This window comes from Oryctolagus cuniculus, chromosome 12, assembly GCF_964237555.1.
Source record: "Oryctolagus cuniculus chromosome 12, mOryCun1.1, whole genome shotgun sequence".
NCBI lineage: Eukaryota > Metazoa > Chordata > Mammalia > Lagomorpha > Leporidae > Oryctolagus > Oryctolagus cuniculus.
In genome coordinates, this window is record NC_091443.1 from 74,889,880 (window position 1) to 74,914,078 (window position 24,199).

A 24,199-nucleotide genomic window follows, 5' to 3' on the forward strand; every position below is an offset into this window, starting at 1 on the left:
CATACAGAAAGGAGTACGTACACTGACACCAGCTCTGTTTCCTGACCCCAGTTTCCTGCTAACACAGACTCTGGGAGCTGGTGGTGATGGCTCGAGTACTTGGGTCTCGTCACCCATGGGAGAGACTTAGACTGCTTCTGGTTCCTGGTTTTAGCTCCTGCCCAGCCCAAGCTGTTGCAGGCATTTGGGGAATGAACCAGCAAATGGAAGTTCTCTGTCTCTGTCTCTCCCTCTCCCTCTCCCCTCCTCCCCCGATGCTCAAATAAATGCAGTTGAAGAAGCTGAAGCCTGGTATCCTGCCCCAGGTCTAATCTCTCCCAGGGGTCTCCTGCCCGTGGTGGACACCCAGGAGCCCAGAAGGTAGTGTACAATGGCCTCCTGGGTGAAGAGGAGGCCAGGAAGCCAGGTGGCACCGAGGCTGTGCCCGGGCTGGGAGCCCCGATCCCGAACCCCCTGTTGAGGTCTGGCTCAGGGGGAGGTCACAGATGGACACTCAGCACAAACACAAAGCAGGCCCGCGCCCCTACCTCCTCTCCACTGTACTGCTTCAGGCAGTTGAGGAAATGGCAAGTGTTGGAGAGCCAAAAGGACAGCATCTCAAAGTCTTCTAGATGTTCCTTTAAAAAGGTAAGAAAGACAAAATCAGGCTTGATGATCACCTGTGCCTCTGGGCCATGAACAGACTTGTCTTACTTGTCTACTACTTGGTGGCTTTTGAACAAAATTAATTTCTTTTACTCTCTAAAGCCCTAACTAATTAGATTATAATGATAAGAGCTTATATGTGTATAGTGAGGTACAACTTGCAACATATTTCAAAGATCCCAGTATTAATATTGCATCTCTTCTGCAGGAGCCTGGCAGATACTGGCTCTGTATTTTATCACTCCCGTCCCATGTGGGCCAGAAGCTATAAACCTGGTGGTCATTTCCTAAGGAGAGAGAAAGCAGGTTTGGTCTAACTTCACAGACTGTGGCTAACGGAATTTCCACCCCGGCCAGCCCAGAATCCAGCTTTGTGCTGAACCAGCCTCCCTACCCGCTCTGGCGTCCGCCTGTTCCCAGCTGCCCGCGGAGCCGAGCATCACCGGAGACCCCTTTATACAGAGCAGCCGCCCCTACAAACGAGGACCCAGGTCTGTGGAGGAGACTCTGATGCCTAGTGACAGCCGTGGACCCACTCACCACCTACTGGGTTACTAGGGGAATAAATCAATACACTAAGAATGATCTCAGGGTTATGGTATAGCTGGAAAGGAAATTAGCAATGAACTTTATCTTACTGTTGGATTAGCCCTCAGGCAGCCCCGTTCTCTGTCATTGTCATTTTTGATCACTACCTCCATGGCACACCATGAAGAGACAGACTGCTCATAAAGACTTCAGTTGTTGATTTTTGATATATATTTCTAATATATAATTCAATGGTTGCTTGCCCAGTCATTCCAATGAAGACAATGTCTTATGGGCTGGAAGACAGCAAATTGGGAGGAACCGGGGTTCCTGCATGAACCTGAGGAGCACAAGCACCTTCCAGCCTCATTGTGGAAGTGCTGTGAGCAAAGGAAAACCCTCCACCTTCTGGAAGGATGCTGTGTATCCTGGGCGGACAGAGGCTGGTGTCTCAGCTGGAAGAGCTTAGCCTTACTAAGTAACTACCCCCACTAACACACAGCTCGTCTTCACTTATGAACTGGAAATAGAAAGTCCACAATGTGGTTTTTGAAGGGAGAACTGCACAACTTCCAAAGGAAGAGATGAGCACTTGTTCACTTCCTCCCACTGCTCTTCATTCATATTTGTTACACTGAAAGGACACGTGAGGGGACTTCAAAAGCATTCATGGAAAAATGGAATTAAAAGATAAATTTGGGGGCTGGTGCTGTGGTGCAGCAGGTTAAGCCACTGCCTGCAGTGTTGGCATCCCATATGCGTGCTGGTTTGTGTCCCAGCTGCTCCGCTTCCAATCCAGCTCTCTGCTAATGTGCCTGGGAAGGCAGCAGAGGATGGCCCAAGTGCTTGGGCTCCTGCACCCACAATGGGAGACCCAGAAGAAGCTCCTGGCTCCTGGCTCCGGCTTGGCTCAGCTCTGGCTGTTGCAGCAATCTGAGGAGTGAACCAGCAAATAGAGGATCTCTCCTTGTCTCTCCTTCTCTGCAGCTCTGACTTGCAAATAAATAAATAAATCTTAAAAAAATTTATTTTGATGCAAAAATCTTTTGAAATCTATGTATGTGTGGGTCTTCAAAAAGTTCATGGAAAAATGTGTACTATAAAAAAACTACATATAGATTTCAAAATGTTTTTGCACCAAAATAAAACTTTTTTCTATTTTAAATTTATTTTTATGGATTTCAAAGGCAGAGGGATGGGGAGGGGAAGAGAGGGAGAGAAAGAGTTCTTCTATCCACTCCCCAGTACCCACAACAGCTGGGGCTGGGCCAAGACAAAGCCAGGATCCAGGAATTCCTCTGGGGTTCCCATGTGGGTGGCAGGGACTCAAGGACCTGAGCCATCACCTAGTGCCTCCCAGGGTGCACATTAGCAGGAAGCTGGAATTGGGAGCAGAGCTGGGACTTGAACCCAGGCACTCCAACATGGGATGCAGGCATTCCAAGCACTGGCTTCCCTGCTGTGCCACAAGCCTACCTTCTGTGCACTTCTGGTAGTTTCTGCATATATTCTTCGCAGCTGTTACTCTCAGACCTTAAGGGGACAGAGGTGGCGGAGGTAGTGACTGACTACGGGGTGCAGTCTTGCTAGTAAGGCTCTGAGGTCTACTGGTAGATCGTGGTCCACCTGTCTTCCCCTGGCTGCTTTACCTTTTTTTTTTTTTTTTTTTGACAGGTAGAGTGGACAGTGAGAGAGAGACAGAGACAGAGAGAGAGGTCTTCCTTTTGCCGTTGGTTCACCCTCCAATGGCCGCCGCTGCCAGCGTGCTGTGGCCAGCGCACCGTGCTGATCCAATGGCAGGAGCCAGGTGCTTCTCCTGGTCTCCCATGGGGTGCAGGGCCCAAGCACTTGGGCCCTCCTCCACTGCACTCCCTGGCCACAGCAGAGAGCTGGCCTGGAAGAGGGGCAACCGGGACAGAATCCGGCGCCCCGACCGGGACTAGAACCCGGTATGCTGGCACCGCAAGGCGGAGGATTAGCCTAGTGAGCCGCGGCACCAGCCTGCTTTACCTCTTGCAGCAAGTGGTCCTCAAACTGTTTTGAATGATCAAGAGGACTGAGGCAAAGATGAATTAGAAAAAGGTGAGGTGTTCCCCGAGGTGTTCCCAAAATAGAGCCAATATCAAGGGCCAGGGTCAAGGGCAGCTCCCTACCTTAACCACCTGCTTGATGCCATTGATGGTGCTGTTCATGAGCGACTTCAGCATGCTGGCGTCATTTCGAGAGTCTGCGTAGCGCACGCACATGAACAGGATGTGAGCCGGCAGCCCGGGGATCATGTTCACCACCACACCGCGGGGCTTCAAGTCTGGAGAAGAAAGCGCCAAAGAGGGTTACAGCTGCTGAGCAGCTCAGCTCTCCTCCTGGGGAACCTCTGGTCAGGGTGCACAAGGGGTCTTTTCACTTTTCTGTTCTGGACGCAATGCCTGAATGCAGGGAGATCTCACTCCCCTTTCAGGAACTCACTGTGGCTCCTTCCTTGGCAAAAACCCACAGGTGCCACCTCCTCCTCTGACTTCTCTTTTTGAAAAGGCTGCAACGGAGCCGGTGCCATGGTGCAGGTTAATCCTCCGCCTGCGGCGCCGGCATTCCATATGGATGCCGGTTCTAGTCCCGGCTGCTCCTCTTCCAACCCAGCTCTCTGCTGTGGTCTGGGAAAGCAGTAGAAGACAGCCCAAGTCCTTGGGCCCCTGCACCCACATGGGAGACTGGGAAGAAGCACCTGGCTCCTGGCTTTGGTTCGGCACAGCTCTGGCCATTGCTGTAACTCTACCTCTCAAATAAATAAATAAATAAATAAATAAATTCCTTTTTCTTTTTTAAAGGCTGCATAAGTGACAGAGGGATTGTACTCTTCCCTCGTGCAATCCTGGATTCCAGATCCCCAGTGAAAGAAAGGAGCCCCAGTTCCATGGACCCCTACCCCAGCCTCTTGGTGAGGACAGACTGGGATCTCAACAGTCCTATGAAACCACCCTGAGTGGGAAAGCCTAGGTGGCCTTGGGTAGGAGAGAGCAGCAGGAAGGCTGGGTGGGGATGAGGGGAGAGAGAAACTTTATAGGACAGGGTAGGCTCGGAGGGGGAACAGTGTGCCCCAACGAAGGTGGGAAGGGCAAGAATGGGGTGCTCATGTGCTCTGAGGGGTCATTTGGAAGAAGAGGAAAAAGGTTACACATCAGCTTTCTCTTGGAGAGGCTGGGACCAGGCAGCTTTCCTCTCTCCCGCCACACGGCCATGCGAAGGTCATGGTGAAGACAAGGTAATAACATCAGTTTTAAGACCACAGCCCTTGGGCACACGCTGGGCCCTTCCTATAACTGAGGTGTGGCTGGAAACACTGCCTGCAAATGAACTTCTCAGTGGTCATCAAATGGAGCACACAGCCACCATGACTTCCACAATGGCTCCTGTGCTGTGACACAAAGAGGAGGAGAGGTGTCCTCTACCTTGACCTTGACCCTACAATTAGACTTGGCAAAAGGTTAGGGCAGTGGTTCTCAACTGAGAACAATTTTGGGGTACTTGGCAATGTCTGGAGGCATTTTTTTATTGTCATGAGCAGTGACTGTTATTGGCTTCTAGCAGGCAGAAGTCAAGGGGTCTGTTCACTATCCTACAGTCCCTACCTGCCACCCCTGACTTTCTGATCAGTAGTGCTGAGGCTGACAAACTCTGGGGTATGGAAAGAAGCAATAGAGGAAGAGAGGGGACCGCCCCTTCCCAGGACTTCGGCATCAAACCAACGTTCAAGTTTTCAAAGACAAAACAAGCATCCAGAGCTCCAGGTGTTACTACCAAGAATGAGGTTCTGAATGAGTTTGGCCTCATCTTCTCTCTTGTATTCCAGCATTCCAAGGTACTCCTTGGGTCCTGAGGACAAGCTCACATCGTTGGCTGTGGACAGACACAAACAATCAGCTACATACACAAAAACAGTGTTCACAGGTTTCACAATGAGCCAACCTGTCTCCTTCTACCCCGTTCTGGCCAGTTTGCACGTGACCTTCTGTGACTTTCAGATACATGAAAACCTGATTGGACCCTGAAGACTCTGTCCTAGCAGTGACTCCTATCTGTGAGCATATCTGTGAGTGCAGCTGCCTCAGACACCCTGCAAGGAATCCCGGTGAGTGCCCGATACGGATGCCCACAGCGGAGGATGCTGTCCAGTCTTCACGATGCAGATGCTCCAGTGAAGGAAGAAGACCCACAGAACATTTGGTGTGCGAAGCACCAAACTGCACATTGCTTCCCAGGATTGCTTAACAGGTACCTGCAGACTTAGTGGCTTCAAACCACACAGTTGCACAGTTCTGGAGGTCAGAAGTCTGTAAGCTGAGGCGCAGTCTCTCAGCTAGGCCACTGCTGGGGTTCTGAGGCAGAAGCTGTTAAAATGTTTGTTGTTTTAAGTTGCGATGTCTGGAGGTAATTTGTTGGCAACAGATATCAAATACAGGAAGAGAAGTGATGAGTCTAATTTAGACATGCTGAGTTGGAGATAATCACAGAAAGCAAAGGAATTAATCTTAGAGAAAAAAAAGGACCTGAGACTTAGGAAGAGAAGTGAGAACAGGATGTGGATGTTGGTGGCCCTTATGCAGAGGTGGCAGTCCGTCCACTCACCCCCACAATGGCCGTGTCACTGGGGTGGGAAGGGCAGAACAGGTCCTGCCATCCGGGGGCAGACTGACATTAACCATTCAAGGGGAAGGAGCCAGAGTTTGGTTTTGGATATTTCAAATTTGAGACAAGAGTTGATGAGAATAAAGAAGGTGTTTACTGAATTGAATACAGAGAGTTGAAGATAGAGCCTGAGCCATAAAGGCTGGGAGGAAGAGGACAAGGCAGTCAAGAGAGAGGATTGCGGGCGGATTGCAGGGGACAGGGCACCTTCAGTGACTTGAAGCAGAAGGAGAACAAGAGGCCGGCGTTGTGCTGGGGGGATTAAGATGCCAGCATCCCGCGTCACAGTGCCAGTTTGATCAGCAGAGCTCCCTGCTAGTGCTCCTGGGAAACCCGCCGAAGATGACCCAAGTACGTGGGCCAGGCCACCAATGTGAGAGGTAGAGTTTCAGGATCCTGGCTTCTGTCTAGCTCAGCCCTAGCTGTTGTGGGTATCTAGGGAATGAACCAGTAGATAGGAGACCAATCTCTTACTCTCTGTCACTCTGCCTTTCAGATAGAGGATGGATGGATGGATGGATGGATGAATGGATGGATGGATGAATGGATAGACAGACAGACAGACAGCTAGATAAATCTTTTTTTTTTAAGACAGAGGAAAAAGGCTGAGGGCATTTTCTCAGGACATCTGAACTGTCCTGTTCAGCCATGTTCAGGGTGTCTGGCTTCTTAGTTCTCTGTTTCTTATTGGGGTCCTTATGGATTCCATGTATGTGACAAGGAGAGAAGGCAAATTTAAAAGCAGTGAATTTTGAAACTCCATGGTTTCATTTTCTTAAAAGGAGTAGCTGAGAGAGGAAGAAGTCAGAAGTACTTGCTACAGGATGTCCCCTGCAGTGACCTGAGCTTATCTGTTGTGATTTGAGGGGTGGTGAGCTGTCCTCCTGCCTCGGAGGATCTTCCCATCTGCTCGTCACCAGATCCCGGCCCTGACAGCTGGGAATCATTCCTTTGGGGGTCCATGCTCTTTGGCCCAGATCGGAAACAAACACAGCAGCACACGCTGACCTTGGCTGGAGGCTGAAAGTAAGAAGGTGAGGACTGTTCTTCCTACCTTTTTCCATGGTCTTGGTGAGAGTCTTGATCTGATCTTGTAGCTTTTTAATCACTCTGTCTTTCATGTATAACTCTTCTTCCAGATCCTACAGAAATCAGAACAAGGGCATTAGCTTAGAAGCATTTCAATCTATTTTTTATAACAGCTTTATTGAGTCATTCACATACCACGCAATGCACCTGATTAAAGTGTACAACTCAGTGGTTTTTAGTGTCATCAGAATTGTGCTGCCATCATGCTGGTCTAACCCCAGAACAACTCCGTTAACCCAAGAAGAAAACTGGAATCTATCTGTCACTCTCTGGTCCCCCTGTTCCTGGCCAGCTCCTGGCGAGCACGAATCCTCTTTCTGTATCGACAGAGTTGCCTATTATGGACACTTCCTACAAATACATGGTCTTTTGCGTCCAGCTCTTTTCATGTAGCATAAAGTATTCAAGGTTTTTCCATGCCATACTGTGTATCAGTTTTTCTTACCTTTTTAGGGCAGAATAATATCCTAGTGTGTGGACGGCTGCATTTCTCTTGATCTAGTTCTCCCTTACTATAAAGAACTCAAAAATATCAGTCTGGGCAGGTGGACTCCCTGGATGTCTGAAGCTGGAGCCAGAGAAATTATTCAGGTTTCTGGGCCCTGGTTTTGCCTTTTCTTCCTGATAAGGAGGATGCCTTGCCCACGCCGGATTTGGCTCAAGAACCTGTAGCGTTCTGAATACCTAGAAATGCGCCCTGTATAGGACACAGACTATCTGCCTCTCCCTGTATCTTGAAGGTTTGATTCTCCCATCTGGCAGGACTCAGCAGGCACTCACCACTGGCTGCCCTTGGGGACCCCCAGAGTGGAGAGGACACTGCTGACCCTACTGCATGGCCGCCTCTCCCCGCTGCTATCCTGTGTCCCTGCCTAGGGATTCGATGGGCCTTACGAGTGGAGTCGTGGGGCCAGCTTCTTCCCTCCAGTGAGCCCATGTCATAATACCCATAATTAAAAAATCACCCATCAGTCCATACCCTGGGAGAAACCACTGTTTACCTTCTGATTTCATTCCTGCCTTTTTTCCTAATTGCACATGTATATTCTAAAAAACTGGTACTACAGTCAGTGTTTTAAATCACGTATTTCCCCCTAATTATTTTGCAGAATTTTCCTATAGTATTTTTTAAAGTTTAATTAATTTATTTGAAAGGTAAAATGACAGAGGGGGACAAAGACAGACTGACCAACAGACATACAGAGAGATCTTCCATCTGCTGGTTCAATTCCCAAATGCCCGCAACAGTTGGAGTTGAGCAAAGCCAAAGCCAGGAACTGCATCCAGGTCTCTCATGAGGCTGGCAGAGATTCATGTACTTGGATCATCATCCGCTGCCTCCCAGGTGTCTTAGTAGGAAGCTGAATTGGAAGCAGGGGCAGGACTCATTCTTAGGCACTCTTGACATGGGATGTAGGCATCCCGAGCAGTGGCTTAACTCACCATGCTGCAACACCCACACCAGTGCCATTGATGATTCATCCAGACCATCACTTTAACAGCTAAGTCATATATTAAACAAGAATTTAACCTACATCCTACAGCGAGACATCCACTTGTTCTGCTCTTTTGGCATCATGAGCAATCAGAGCATGAGTAGTCTGAACAAGAATCGGCTTAGGATAGAATCTTACAAGTTGCATGACTGAATCAAAGGAAGTATACTTTCCAGAAGTTCATGACACCTGACTTTAAGTCACCCCTCAAACAGTATATGCCAATTAATAACCCCAATAACTGCATAGGATGGTGCCAATTTTGAGAAGTCCTCACCAGCATCATAAGATCTATATGGGGGCCAACGCTGTGGTGTAGTGGGTAAAGCTGCTGCCTGCAGTGCCGGCATCCTATGTGGGTGCTGGTTTGAGTCCTGGTTGTTCCACTTCCGATCCAGCTCTCTGCAATGGCCTGGGAAAGCAGTAGAAGATGGCCCAAGTCCTTGGGCCCCTGCACCCATGTGGGAGACCCAGAAGAAACTGCTGGCTCCTGGCTTCGGATCAGCACAGCTCTGGCTGTTGCAGTCATCTGGGGAGTGAACCAGCGGATGGAAGACCTCTCTTTGCCTCTCCTTCTCTATCTGTGTAACTCTTTCAAATAAATAAATAAATCTTTAAAAAAAGATCTTTATGGACTGGACAGATAAAATAATAACTAGTTTTAGTTTTGAACTTATTTGACAAATGATAAGATAACTAAGCTTTTTTTTCTCCATTTTTTTTTTTTTTTGACAGGCAGAGTGGACAGTGAGAGAGAGAGAGACAGAGAGAAAGGTCTTCCTTTGCCGTTGGTTCACCCTCCAATGGCCGCTGCGGCCAGCGCGCTGCGGCCGGCGCACCGCGCTGATCCGATGGCAGGAGCCAGGAGCCAGGTGCTTTTCCTGGTCTCCCATGGGGTGCAGGGCCCAAGCACTTGGGCCATCCTCCACTGCACTCCCTGGCCACAGCAGAGGGCTGGCCTGGAAGAGGGGCAACTGGGACAGAATCCGGCGCCCTGACCGGGACTAGAACCCGGGGTGCCGGCGCCGCTAGGCGGAGGATTAGCCTAGTGAGCCGCGGCGCCGGCCTCTCCATTTCTTTTTTAAATAAGGATTTTCTGTGACTCAAAGGACCACAGAGGGGCTTAAACAGTGTGCCCTGAAAATTCACATCCACATGGAACCCTAGGACATGGCTTATTTGGAAATAGGTCTTTGCAAGTGTAACTAAGAACTGCTATGAGGTCACAGTGGATTAGGGTGGATCCCAAGTCCCACGAGACCATCCTTAAGAGCACACAGCAGGGTGGGCATTTGTACAGTGGTTATGACACTGCTTGGGGCGCACACCTCCCACACTACAGTGCCTGGTTTAAGTCCTGGCTCCTCTATTTCAGGTCAAGTTTCCCAAAAATGAGCACCCTGGGAGGCAGAAGATGATGGCTCAAGTACTTGGGTCCCTGACATCCACGTGGGAGACCTGCATTGAGTTGCCTGGATCCCGTGGTGGCCTGGTCCAGCCCTGGTCATTGCAGGCAGTGAACCAGCAGATCTCTCTGTGTCTCTGTACCTGTCTCTGTCTGCCTTTCACATAAAATGAGAAATAAATAAGCTAAAAGAGTATACATAGAGAAGGCCATATGTAGAGAGGCAGAAGTTGGAGTAGAGCTGCCACAAACCAAAGGATGCCGGGAGACACTCTGGATGCTGCAAGAGGCAAACAGGACTGGTCACCTTGCAGGGAGTGTGGCCCTGCTGACACCTGCATTTCAGACAACTGTGAGGAAGCAAGTGGCTGGTGTTCTAAGGCACCTGGCCAGGGCACCCGGTCAGGGCAGTCCTGGGTACACTAATGCCGATCAAGTCTCACGTGTAGAAAAAATCCACTCCCTGATTTACAAAAATTGTATTCATGTGTTCAGCTGGAACACTGAGGCTTTTCACTGGTGCAGGGAGAGTTTGTTGAAATGAACATGCAGGTATGCTGCCTCCCCTGTGCACTGTGGGACAGATGGCTTCCTTGTTCCTGCCTGGGAGCTGAGCCAGAGGCACAGAGGAACTCCAGGGAGGGCTGTGCGCAGGACCCCACTGTGCTCCAGGGCATCAGCAGCACTCACCCATTCCCACACAGCTCATAAGGACTGGCCCAGCTCACAGCTGGAGATGGAAGGAAAACCCATGCAACATAGAGTTCCCAGGAAAACAGTTAAAAGAGAAGTTTCTTTTGGTGTAAAATAACTTGAAACATGAATTTTTTCACAATATGCATCTTCTATGATCTTTCTGGAACCCCCTTTGGTGTATGGATTTCAAAAAATTTTAGACCAAAACAAACTTCTCTTTTAACTCCATTGTTCATGAACTTTTTGAAGTACCCTCGCATTCCCCACCCACAGAACAGCCTCTCCCTCACTGCTGGCTCTACCCAGTGGCCAGGCTGCGTGCAGGTGCAGAAGGCAAGCAGTGCTTATTTGGCATGATGTGAGGACTCTAGCTTTTGAGAGAGTTGCACCTGTCTCAAAAAGGTGTTATCACTGATGGGAATGTGTCGCCTCCTAGTGAATGTTAAACTCCCGGATTCCTTGTGAGATGAAAGTAACTTCATCTACTCTTCAGGGTTAAATCCTCACACTGCTGACTCTGATGTCACCCTCCCCTGGACTGCCTGTGAGATGACCCCGAAGAGCCTGGGAGCATGTCCTGGCTGACCATGGCCTTGGACCCTGCCTGCCCCCTCCCCATTATTTCAGGGTTCTCAGTCTTGTGGGTTGCACACGCCAATGCAATTCCAAAATAATTGCTGGGAATTGACAGAGGGTCACCACATTTTGTTTTGGTAAGGCCCTTAGAAGTTTGGAGAAGACTTTAAAAAGTTTTAAAAATCGTCCACCTACTATCAAGATCATGTCCTAGAAGAGTACTTTGACTGAAAACTGCAGGAAAGCCGTACCCTAGACAAAGCTTGGGGCTCTACAGGGGGTAAGTTTGCTCAGCACAGCACTTGTCCACTCACCCAGCAGCCTTCTTAGCCTCCATGCGCCCTAAGCTGGGCATCTTCATTTCAGACCCAAGGGCTCTGTACTGTGCCACCTGTCCTTTGACCCTCCCTGGGGTGGCTGGTAAGTCCCGAGGCCCCCTGCAGAAGCCCCCTCAGAGACCTCCTGTCTTTTGAGATTGTCTGATGTCAATCTGACTGATGGAACAAGTTTTCATCAACAACTGTCAATCATATGCTATGGGCTACTCAGCCCTGCCTTGAGCAGCGACTATGCCCAGACAGCCATCCACCCACAAGTTAGAAATGCACCCTGTGGGGCCGGTGCTGTGGTGTAGGGGGTAAAGCCACTGCCTGCAGTGCCAACATCCCATATGAGTGCCGGTTCAAGTCCCGGCTGCTCCACTTCCAATCCAGCTCTCTGCTGTGGCCTGGGAAAGCAGTGGAAGATGGCCCAAGTCCTTGGGCCCCTGCACCAAGGTGGAAGACCTAGAAGAAGCTCCTAGCTTCAGTCTGGCCTAGTCCTGGCCATTGTGGCCATCTGGTGAGTGAAACAGCAGATAGAAAATCTCTTCCTTCCTCTCTCTGCCTCTGCTTCTCTGTAAGTCTCTGCTTCTCTGTAACCCTGCCTTTCAAATAAATAAATATATCTTTAAAAAAAGAAAAGGAAAGAAAACGCACCCTGTTTTCCAAAGTGAGACGAGCTGCTTCCTGCTGGCTCTTACGGGCAGCTTCACTTTCATCTTCAAGCCCTTCCTTCAAGGGCTCCCCAGCCGCCTGAGTTTCTTGGATGCTACCCAGCAGCTTCTCTTTCTCTCTGGTGTGCATTTCACCTGGGGTTTCTATGGCCCTGAGAGAGGCATGGAGGGACTTTCAGCATCAGCATGACCACCGTGGAGAAGGACCGATATTTCCAAGTTGGGAAAACACCTTGGTCAAGTTCTGCATAAAGCAGGTAGTACCCAAATAGAGAGTCCTTGATGGGGGCTGAAGAGAGACCAGGACAGCTGAGGATATAAAAATGCCACGGCCTGCTCCAGCCACCATGACGGATAAGCGACTGCAGCCCCCTGGGGCACCCACAGAAACTCACACCCTGTGACCCACAGCCCAGCCACCACCTCCTGTGTAAGCAGCCTGGGACCCGGATGCTCAGGGATGGGGAAGAGGAAAAGAGGGTGCATCTCCAGAGAGCTCCAGAATGCTGCTCCCCTCCCCCCTTTTCCGCTACCCTGGGTCCTCATTTGGTCCAGATCCTACTGACAGTCACATGACTAAAAGTGCTTGTAGGAATGCATAGTGTCCGTTCATGCTTCTAGAAAACCCAGCGGCTCAACAGGTTGCCAGGAAAGCCGAGCATTTTCCCCACAGGGCTCCACCAGGGCACTAGGGCCTTGAGGGGCTCAGCAATGAAGATCTTCTATCAGTGTGAGCTTCAACTCTTACCCTAAGTAGTCTGCTAACCAAAGCTCCGTTCTCTCCCACACAATCTACTTTTGACCCCTTTTTGGACAGATGATTCATGCATGGGGTATAACATTCCATGAGTACAAAAACAAGCACAAGGGGACTTCAACAAGTTCACAGAGAAGTGGAATTCAAGGATGTGTTTGTTTCAGTGCAGACATTTTTGCTGTTCACACAGAGTTTTTTCATAATACACCTTTCCCACGGACTTTCTGAAGCCCCCTAATACCATGGGAATAAGTCTCTTTCTCTCCTTTGCGCGTCTACCCTCCCTGGAAGAGACCAATGTTTCATTTCTCTCAGTCTCCTCCCAACACGCATGTGTGTACACAGGTACAGTGGTCCCATTGATCTCCAAAGAATATGCTCGTAGGTCCCCAGTGCACACCTGATCCTGCAGATAGTGCCGAATCCTATTTATACTATGCTTTTTCCTATACATACAAACCTATGATAAAGCTTAATTTTAAAACTAGGCACAGTGAGCCAGCGCCGTGGCTCACTAGGCTAATCCTCCGCCTTGCGGCGCTGGCACACCGGGTTCTAGTCCCGGTCGGGGCGCCAGATTCTTTCCCGGTTGCCCCTCTTCCAGGCCAGCTCTCTGCTGTGGCCAGGGAGTGCAGTGGAGGATGGCCCAGGTGCTTGGGCCCTGCACCCCATGGGAGACCAGGAAAAGCACCTGGCTCCTGGCTCCTGCCATCGGATCAGCGCGGTGCGCCGGCTGCAGCGCGCTGGCCGCGGTGGCCATTGGAGTGTGAATCAACGGCAAAAGGAAGACCTTTCTCTCTGTCTCTCTCTCACTGTCCGCTCTGTCAAAAAAAATAAAATAAAAAAATTAAAAAAAAACTAGGCACAGTGAGAGATTAATAAAGCATAACAAAGAACAATCACAACAATGTATCATAAAATAGTTATGAAAGCTGTTGAAGATGTATGAGCTGTTAATTCCTGAATTTTCCATTTAATAGTTTCAGGCTGTGTTAGACCACAAATAATTGAAACTGCAGAAAGCAAAACCACAGACAAGTGGGGACCCACTGTGCCTCTTTTCTTCCCAATTGCACAGTAATAAATAAATAACTCACTCACATGAATTAACATCTGGCTTTTTTAGCTTAATAACACATTTTGGTATATTGTACAATCTCAACAAAAGCATTATGTGAGCATGAACTTGATGTACAAACCCAGTAACACTTACTTTCTTTGTGCCCCTTCCTCTTCTCGATTGCGATTTAACTGATTGGACAGCTCTTCCAGTTTTCCTATGGCAAGAGTAATTGTCAGTACTGCAGGGGCCCCATCACTGCATCCTGGTTTGGGTTTGGGGTTATTTTCAGTAATCAAAGGTTCTGTACACTATATTACATCTGAGGTTAGGTTTTGTTTGGTCTGAACACTGTTTAAAAATTTCTTATACCTGGTTCTATTTAATTCATTAATTTTTTAAAGTTAGAATATTATTATTTTTTTGACAGGCAGTTAGACAGTGAGAGAGAGAGAACAGAGAGAAAGGTCTTCCTTCCGTTGGTTCACCCCCAAAGTGGCCGCTACGGCTGGCACTGCGCCGATCCGAAGCCAGGAGCCAGGTGCTTCCTCCTGGTCTCCCATGCAGGTGCAGGGCCCAAGCACTTGGGCCATCCTCCACTGCCTTCCTGGGCTACAGCAGAGAGCTGGACTGGAAGAGGAGCAACTGGGACAGAATCCGGCACCCTGACCGGGACTAGAACCCGGAGTACCGGTGCTGCAGGCGGAGGATTCACCTAGTGAGCCACGGCGCCGGCAAGTTAGAATATTATTAAAATGTACTTATTAAGGAAAGAAAAAAATAAAAGACAGATAAATAGAGATTTTCCATGTGCTGGCTCACGTCCCAGATTTCTAAGACAGCTACGGCTTGGCAAAAGCCAGGAGCCCAGAACTCAATCTGCGTTTCCCATGTGGGTGGCAGGAAGCCAAGTACTTGAACCATGCCCTGCTGTCTCCCAGGGTGCACACTTGCAGGGAGCTGGAACTGGAATTGGAGCCAGTACCCTAACTTAGGCACTACAACATGGGATGCCGGCACCCCAAGTGGTGTCTTAGCCACTGAGCCAAGTGTCCACCCGAGTAGACTGTTGTTCTAAAAGTATTATTTTTCACATGAAAATATGGGCTCCTGGATTTTCTTTAAAAATAGGAAAATCCAGCAACACTAGTGCCTGCATTCCGAGTTGGCAGCACTCAATGGCTCTTGGAGGCAGCTGCCCCCTTGAAATGACTCATGGCCCTTTTTAGAGCCTGCACCCAGCCCACCTCTCACATTTAGGTGACCTGTCTGCCTCTGGGGACAGTCAGAGTTGAAAATCCCTGACTGCAATGACTTTTCTACGTCACTTCCTGGATGCAGGGAACTCTTCCTAAAAGCCAGCGCGGGAGAGTTTCACTTACCTTTCATTTTCTCAGTTTGCTCACTCAGGCGGATTTCAAGATCTTGCTTCTGTTTCTCCAGTTCTGAAATTTGCTGTTTAAAGTCTGGGATCATCTTTAGAGAAGAATGATAAATATTAGAATATAAAGTACTCTACCATCAACTTTACAGTTTCAGATGCAAGTGATGGGTCTAGCCTGTGGAACAGGCTGAGTAACAGGACCCAAGGTGCAGGGCTGGACCGCCACTCTGGTTTTCAACTCCAGAATCAAGGAATCAGAGGGACTGGTTCTCTCCCGGCTACAACTCGGGTAGAAGGATGCACACCGTGGGAACGGAACCCTGTGCTGGGCTGAGGGCGGGGCTGTGTGAAGAGACGTGGGTGGCCTCTGTGGGTCCAGCTCAGAGATGTGGCCTCCACCTCTGGGAAAGAAGAGGCCACCTCAAAGGGACTTCTGAACTCCAAGCCATGCCCTGCTCTGTGATTAGAGGTCTAGAATCACCCAGTATAAAGTTATTTCAAACAGTGCATGGGCAAATGGAATTAAAAGTTTATTTTGATGCAAAGACATTTTTAAAAAACATGCATAGGTTTTTTTTATAACATTTATTTGCCAGGTGTTACGAAAAGTATTTTAATATGTTTTGTATGTTCTGCAATCCTATATGTTTGTCTATCTGTATTATTTTTTTTTAATTTGAGAGACAGAGAAACAGAGAGATGCAGATAACAGAGGGAGAGAGCACCCATCTCCTGATTCACTCCCTAATGCGTGCAATGGCCAGGACTGGGCTGCGATAATGCCAGGAGCCAGGAACTCAATTCACATCTCCCACGTGGGTAGCAGGAATTGAGGCATCACTATGGTTCCCAGGCTTCGCATTAGCAGAAAGCTGGAATTTGGAGCTGGATCCAGGCTTAAAATCCAGGCAATCCAACTTGGGATGTGAGCATCTTAACTGGCACCTTAACCAGCATCTTAACTAGTAAGCAGCTGTTTGCACGACCTGCATATTTCTTTGAATGTCCATCCCTTCCACTCCCAGTGAGGTGAAACACTTTTTCCACTGGCCAAGTTGATAAGTGCACCCATGCCTCAGAAGTCCCCAAGAACACCACTGGTCTGATGGCGCAATCGTATGTCTCTGCAAATCCCTCATTAGTTTCACCCAAGGAACAGAGCCAGTTATGAAAGTCCTTGACAACTGTTCTACACGTCCACCTCCTGACTCCTCACCTGGTGACACAGCCCCGAGATTTCTCAGGTTGGGCAGAGGAGGAGACAGAGGAGAAGCCAAGAAGGATTAGCCAGTGAGGTGAGCTGAGAGAGAGAGAGGAGCGTTACATCCTGGAAGCCAAGAACCCAACAAGGAAGGGGTGGGAGCGGTTCCTGTCACAGGAGGCTGCGGAGACACTGAGCGAGGTGCAGGTGCTCGGCTTGTGCAGGTGGACTGTGCTGGTGGCAGGCATCTGGCAGAGGGGGGCGATTGCTGAGTCAATGGGATGGGGGTGGAGGAAGTACAGGCAGGTGACCTGGGAGAAGTCGGACTGGCTCCCGGGGAGCAATGGCCACCGTGAGGCAGGGTGAAGACAGAGAGTGGAAGTTCCTTTAGCGCTTCTCTATGCCAGCAGGCATGAGTCAGAAAAAAAGGATGAGCAGGAAGGAAGGGGCATCATGGAGGAGGAAATTCTGGGAACAGGTGCCATCTAGCGCATGCATAGGACTGACATTCTGAACAAGCTGCCCTCTGGAGAGATCCACTTTGCCTTAGCTTTTTGCCCATATCTCAGTGGGGTAGGGCTAGATTTAAATATATAGATTGATAAACATTCTTTCTCCTTGCCCTGCCCCCTGCTCGACCAAGAACTTGGACCCACCATCCTGGAGTAAGCCAACACACCCTCACATCAAGGTGCTCTCCAAGCCCAGGGCATTTGATAGCTTTATCTTCTAAGCCAGTTATTTCACTCCTGGAAAAAATAACTTCTCTCCATTGTTTGACTGCCAAGAAACTGAATTTTCCTCCACTGTTGAATAATGTCTCCGGCATAATAGCCATGCCTGGGACCCATGGCTGAGGCCATACCATGTTTTCTGACGTCAGCCTGGTCACTTCATGACGGATGCTTTCGTTGATGTCATTCTCTTCTCTAAATAATTTCTGCAGGTGGTTGATTTCTTGACTTAGATGCACCACTTTGAAGTTCAAAGCTTCTATCTCCTTTTCATAGCAGTCTTTCTGGGACTGGAAGTGGCTCTCCAGAACACTGGTCAAGAGAGTGAAAAAGGCCATTTCATTAACTTCTAAAATAAAATCTCTTTGCCATTTGCTTTAAAAAGTGTTGAAATTGCACTTTTCTTCTCTAAGGGTTTTGAAGAATAATGTTCTCTCTGATACTACAACTGTGGATCCATGTCATCATACATTTGTCAAAACCCACAGAATGTACAACATGAATGGAGCTCACGGGCTCTGGGTAATGGTGATGATTCAGTGCAGGTTCACATATTATAAGTCTTGCCACTTTGTTGGGGGGCCTCGATGGGGGGCAACTGTGTATGGGGGTGGAAGGTAGGGGTGATGGGCTTAGAATTTTCTGTATTTTCCACCAATACAGCCTTGAGTCTAAAACTGATGTAAAAAGTATATTACTTTAAATAAATGCAACAGGCTCCTTAAGTATAAATGTAAACATATTCATATATCCACAGTAATGCTGGCCGACTTAGATGGTACAATCAGTTTTCACCATGCAGGCTAGGGTTTTACTATGGTTTTATCCCATAAAGAGATCACTCTTCATCATGAAATGCATTACTTAATTCTCAGAGAAGTGTTTCCAATGTTTATTAGATAATCCTACTGAGTTTGCTTTTTGTGTCAGATCTCTAAGATTAACTTTTTTGACTTTCCAATCATCTACTTATCTCTGAAAAATCCAAGAGAGAGTCGAGGCTTCTTTTTTTTTTTTTGACAGGCAGAGTGGACAGTGAGAGAGAGAGACAGAGAGAAAGGTCTTCCTTTGCCGTTGGTTCACCCTCCAATGGCCGCCACAGCCGGCGCATCACGTTGATCCGAAGCCAGGAGCCAGGTGCTTCTCCTGGTCTCCCATGGGGTGCAGGGCCCAAGCACCTGGGCCATCCTCCACTGCACTCCCTGGCCACAGCAGAGAGCTGGCCTGGAAGAGGAGCAACTGGGACAGAATCCGGCGCCCCGACTGGGATTAGCCTATTGAGCCGCGGCGCTGGCCAGAGGCTTCTTTCTAACCGTGTTGCTTTCTTTAGGCCTTCGTAAGCAAACCAAAGTTCTCCATCCTCGTTCAAATGCTCCAAGTCTTCCACGGAGAGCCTGCAAAGCAATGAGAGGAAATCCATCAGGCCTCTCGTGGTCTCTGTGTTCTTAAATGTCTGCCAATGCAAAAGTGCTCACCTGCTTCTCACGTCTTCAATATCGTAGCTTTCAAGAAGTTGTCTGGTGATGTCTGACATCTTTTCTGGAAGAAAAGAAAGAAACCACATTTGCGTGTGGTTTTCTCCTTTCGCTGCCTCGCTAGGGCCACACACAGTCTCCAGGGAAATCATTAACCAGTTAACCAACCAACCAACCAACCAACCAAGCTTCCGCTATCTAACTAACCAGCTATCCCACCCACCCACTAACCAAATCTACCGCATATCCAGCTGGGCGGCTAACCGGGCGGCACATCCAGCGGGGCACACAGGAATCAAGGGACTCACATGACGCAGTCTGCACCTCATGAACCGAGGGACCCGCACTTGTTACCTCGCATTTCCCGTTTCTGTGACTGCACGTGTTTTTCCACGTCTATCTTCTGGCTCTGAAGCAGTTCTATCTCCTTTTCGAACTCAGAGATTGTCTGAATCACACCAGCGGCAGAACCAGGAGGAAAACAAACAGTGATTATGCTTACCAAGGAAGGGCTGTCACAGGACGTATGTCAATGCAAGGCGTCCGCACTGCCGTTCTTCATGAACAATCTCACTAGACTAGACCATCACTGCCCATACAGCTTGGCCCTGAAACATGTCTTTGAAATTTTTTTGACAGGCAGAGAAACAGAAGACAGAGATAGATTAGACAGACAGACAGACAGGCAGGCAGGGAGGCAGGCAGAGCTCCCACCTGCTGTCTCATTCCTCAAATGCCCTCAGTGACCAAAGGGCCAAGACCAGGCGCTGCAAACTCAACCTTTGTCTCTCAAGTGGGTGGTAGGTACCCAATTCCTTGAGCCATCACCACTGTCTCTCAGACTCTGCATCGGCGGGAAGCTGAAGTCAGGAACCAGAGCCATGAATTGAACCCAGGGACTCCAAAGTGGGACGGGGGTGTTCTAATGGCGACTTAACCAGTAGGCCACACACTGGCCCCTGGAGCATTTCTAACCGCTCAAAATGCTGTGACCTGGAGCCAGCACTGTGGCATAGCGGATAAAGCTTCCGCCTTCAGTGCCGGCATCCCATATGGGTGCTGGCTCAAGTCCTGGGGGCTCCACTTCTGATCCAGCTCTCTGCTATGGCCCAGGAAAGCAGTAGAAGATGGCCCAAGTCCTTGGGCCCCTGCACCAAGGTGGAAGACCTAGAAGAAGCTCCTAGCTTCAGTCTGGCCTAGTCCTGGCCATTGTGGCCATCTGGTGAGTGAAACAGCAGATAGAAAGTCTATGGAAGCATAAAAGCTTTGTAATTTTACAGTGAAAAGCTTTCTATTTAAGAACATAGGGACACACAGGTTGAAGTTTCTGGGCAGGAAAAACAATTCAGCCAAGCCTTGATTATCCAACCATGGATCCTTGCATTTTTTTATTTTAATTTTTGTCAAAAGCTTCTGATTAGATTTCCCAGAAGTTTTTATATGTATTTTATGATAAATACAAGTAGCCACTAGTATTCTATGTATGATTAAGCAATTTAAAAAATTCTTCTGTGTGACTTTGCCTAAACTTTTTAATAATTTATTTTTATTGTAAATTGGCAGATTATAGTTATATATACCCATGGTACACAAAGCGATTTATGATTTATGAATATAATGTGTGATATTAAATCAAGCTAACATCTGTCACCTCAAATCATTTTTGCAGTGAAAACATATGAAACTTACTCTTGATGATTTTGAGATGCACAACCTACTCTTATTCACCATACTATGCCAATAGGTCATTGTTCCAAGGGATTTTCTTTTTTATTTTTTTTTACAGGTAGAGTTAGACAGTGTGAGAATGAGAGGGAGAGAGAGAGAGAGAGAAAGGTCTTCCTTCTGTTGGTTCACCCCCCAGTTGGCCGGTATGGCCAATGCTGCGCCGATCTGAAGTCAGGAGCCAGGTACTTCCTCCTGGTCTCCCATGCGAGTGCAGGAGCCCAAGCACCTGGGCCATCCTCCACTGCCTTGCTGGGCCACAGCAGAGAGCTGGACTGGAAGAGGAACAACCGGGACAGAATCCGGCGCTGCAGGCGGAGGATTAACCAAGTGAACCATGGTGCCGGCCCCCCAGGGGATTTTCTGATAGCAGTTTAGTGGAAGAGTCAGACAATTTGGTAATTTAATTCTAATATAGGTATTTATAGACTTATAACATGATGGGTTACATAATAAAGGCTCACCTCAGTTCTTAATTTCATTTAGAAGTATTCCCTAGGCCAACATATTTAAATAACTTGATACAAATGTAATTTCAAAAAAGTTAGAGAGCTGGCTTTTGGGGCTGGCGCTGTGGCATATAGGGTTAAGCGGCCACCTGTAGCACCGGCACCCTATTTGGGCACCAGCTTAAGTCCCAGAAGCTCCACTTGCGATCCAGCTCCCTGCTATCGCATCTGGGAAAGCAACAGAGGATGATCCAAGTGCTTGGGTCCCTGCACCCATGGGGAGACCCGGATGAAGATCCTGGCTCCTGGCTTCTGGCTTTGGCCTGGCCCAGTTCTGGCTGCTGCAGCCATTTGGGGAGTGAAGCAGCAGATAAAATCTCTCTCTCTCTCTCTAACTCTGCCTTTCAAATATATAAATTAATTTTTTAAAGAAAAAAAGGAAGTGGAATTTAAATTATGAAATACAATCATTGTTGAATCAGAGGCAGTGTGGGGGTTAATCCTGGGGAGAACTGGAGCAACCAGGCTCCTTTCACCTTTGGACTTGACACAGATGCTTTTAACTGTCTGACCCCAAGGGAACCTGGAGCTACTGTCTCTGGCAAAGGTCAAACAACTCAACCTAAAAGTGACAGGTGTAAACCACCACTTGGGATGCCCACATCCCATACGGGTACCAGTTCAAGTCCCAGCTGTTCTGCTTCAGATCCAGCTTCCTGCTACTGTGCCTGGGAAGGCAGAAGGTGATAGCCCAAGTAGTTGGAACCCTGCCACCCATGTGGGAGACCAGGATGGAGTTCCAGACTCCTGGCTTTGGTGTGGCCCAGATCTGGCTGTTGTGGCCATCTGGAGAGCAAACCAGAGATCTCTCTGTCACTCTGCTTTTTACATAAATAAAAAAGTAAATAATTTATTTTAAAAAGTGGTGAGCAGCCCTACCTTGGCCTGCTTGCTCAGCCGGGCCACCTCCCCCTTCAAGCTATCGCTGGTGATGCGCCCCTCTTCCACCTGCTGCTGGAGTTGCATTTTCTCGTCCTTGAGCGCTTTAATTTCTTCTTTCAAAGACTGGATCTGCTTCTCATAGCCTTGTGTTTTCAGCTCAAAACTCTTTTCAAGAAGCCTAGGCAGCAAGAGAGGAGAGGAGAGTGTTGAATCATCTCTACAGCCTGGACACATTATTCCGAAAAGAGGAGACCGGGGAGGGCGGACTCAGGTGAAGTAGGAGCTGCTCTGGCTGTCCCGGGGGGCACCGGTCTCATTTTTAGCAAGCCATTCCCTAGTCCCCTGAGGCAAAAGGCAACTTCTTACACCTCTGACCCGAGAAGTGTGGCTCCACAACGATCACACACGGGGAGTGTGGGATGGGGCGGCTGAACTTAGACACCCTCCCGCTGAGGGCACCGGATTCTAGAAGCTGCCCCTGGGATCCCGCAGTGCCCTGAAGGGATGGACCACTGCCCCCAGCAAGGACTTTGGCAAGTTCTGTCAAGTCCTGGCTCCTCCTCAGTTCCAACGACCCTGTAATTCCAGGGGGCCCACGGCGTCCATGCAGCCAGCGACAGACAGACAGCTCCAGAGCCTCGCGTCGTCTGAGAGCGTGCACTGGGGGACTCAGCTGACACGCCAGTCTCTCTCTTCCTAAAAACACTCGGAGCCCGCTCTGCTGTCTGCAAGCTGAGAAGCAAGACCTAAGCCAGCAGAGGGAAGGAGGCGGCGCCTTTAAGGCCGGGGAGGTTTCGTACACTCTCTGGCGTTCTTCTTTCTGCACATCTTCAAAGAGCTGCTTGGTGAGGCCGTCCATCTTTTCTGTGAAGAGAGGAAAACGCCCCTTGAAGCTTCTCCGCCAAACAAATGCCTTCATTGTCTCCCGAGGAGTTCATGAGAGGGGAAGTGTTAGGAATAATCAGGTGCTACTTACGCCTAATGGGACTGCAGATGAGAGCGTTTTTTTTTTTTTTTTTAAGAGACTAGAAATATAGACAAGGGGATTTCAAAATAATAATTCTCACAAATTTTCCATGTTCAAATCTATGAATAAATAGCTTCATTATAGTACTTTAATGCTACTGAATGCCATTTGTTTTATTAAAGTAGATAAGTTGGCTCAGAGAGTAACTCGTATTAAAAATAAACAGCTATTCTTTGATAAGAAAATAAGCAAACTATGCAATTCTCAATTGCAGCACTATTCCACTTTGGGCTGGATAACTCCTACAGTGGACAGGACAGGGAGCTGTCTTGCGTGTAGGGTTTGGCACAGCATCTCTGGGTCCCACCCTCTGGAGACAGGGCACCTCTGCTGCAGTTCTGACAGCCAAGATGCTTCCCGACATCATGAGCTGTCCCTCAAGGAACCCTGCTGAGAACCACTCACCTATGAAAACCAAGAATATAATATAGTTTCTGGGCCGGCCCCATGGTGTAAGCTGCTGCTTGCAGTGCCAGCATCCCATAAGGACACTGGTTTGAATCCTGGCTGCTCCACTTCCCATCCGGCTCCCTGCTAATGCGCTTGGGAGAAGCAGCTTCCTTGGGCCCCTGCATCCACGTGGGAGACCAGGAGGAAGCTCCTGTCTCCTGGCTTTGGACTGGCCCAGCTCTGCTGTTGCAGCCATTTGGGGAGTGAACCAGTGGATGGATGATCTCCCTGTCTCTGGCTCTCTGTAATGCTTTTAAATAAATAAGTAAATCTTAAATAATAATAATAGTAATGATAATAATAATAATAATAAAGTTTCTGTCTTCATTTGGAGAACAGGAAATAACAACAACAAAAGCAGCTGTGACAGTGAAACAGGAGTGTCTCAGTCACCAAGTCGGTAGGTCAAGGGCCAGTGGACAACCAGGAAACAATCACTAGTGTTCAGAGCATCCCACGGCTGCACCACAGGGTATCCGGGGCAATGGCGGACGCAGCCCATCAAAGCATGACATTCCTATCTGCACTCAGCTGACAACTCATCCTGAGCTCTGTCTCACCTCTGAGCCCCAGCCCAGAGGGGAGCACAGCGAGCAAGTGGCGCCAGTGGTTCTCCAAATGACTTGGTTTAAAAAGAGCCAACAGTTTAACAGTTTGTCTAATGCAGCGCCCGACACAGCTGAATCAAAACGGACTGCGTCAGAATGTGGCAAGTAAACCAGAAAACCCCGGGGAAAATGCGTAAACCTTAAACCCCAGAAGCCAGCATATTTCACACAACTTCAGGGGTGAATCCCCCACAGCATCGCTTCAATTCTGGCTCCTGTCATTGCGGGCCATTTACAGAAGGGCTAAAGAAGCTCTCAGTAGCGACTTTCTTCCC

The 24,199-nt window shown here is 48.7% G+C and overlaps 1 protein-coding gene across 1 annotated transcript in view; it reads right to left on the reverse strand.

Moving 5' to 3' along the window:
• MYO5C (myosin VC) overlaps positions 1–24,199 on the reverse strand; it is a 95,217-nt gene that overhangs the window by 10,436 nt on the left and 60,582 nt on the right. Inside the window, exons 24-36 of the mRNA XM_008268992.4 lie at positions 22,640–22,703; positions 21,837–22,017; positions 19,078–19,171; positions 18,724–18,787; positions 18,562–18,642; positions 17,380–17,560; positions 15,312–15,405; positions 14,083–14,146; positions 12,096–12,264; positions 6,911–6,998; positions 4,969–5,067; positions 3,327–3,481; positions 528–617 (exon numbers count right to left, since the gene is read on the reverse strand). Coding sequence (XP_008267214.3) covers positions 528–617; positions 3,327–3,481; positions 4,969–5,067; positions 6,911–6,998; positions 12,096–12,264; positions 14,083–14,146; positions 15,312–15,405; positions 17,380–17,560; positions 18,562–18,642; positions 18,724–18,787; positions 19,078–19,171; positions 21,837–22,017; positions 22,640–22,703 — 1,424 coding nt within the window. The remainder of the gene's footprint in view (positions 1–527; positions 618–3,326; positions 3,482–4,968; positions 5,068–6,910; positions 6,999–12,095; positions 12,265–14,082; positions 14,147–15,311; positions 15,406–17,379; positions 17,561–18,561; positions 18,643–18,723; positions 18,788–19,077; positions 19,172–21,836; positions 22,018–22,639; positions 22,704–24,199) is intronic.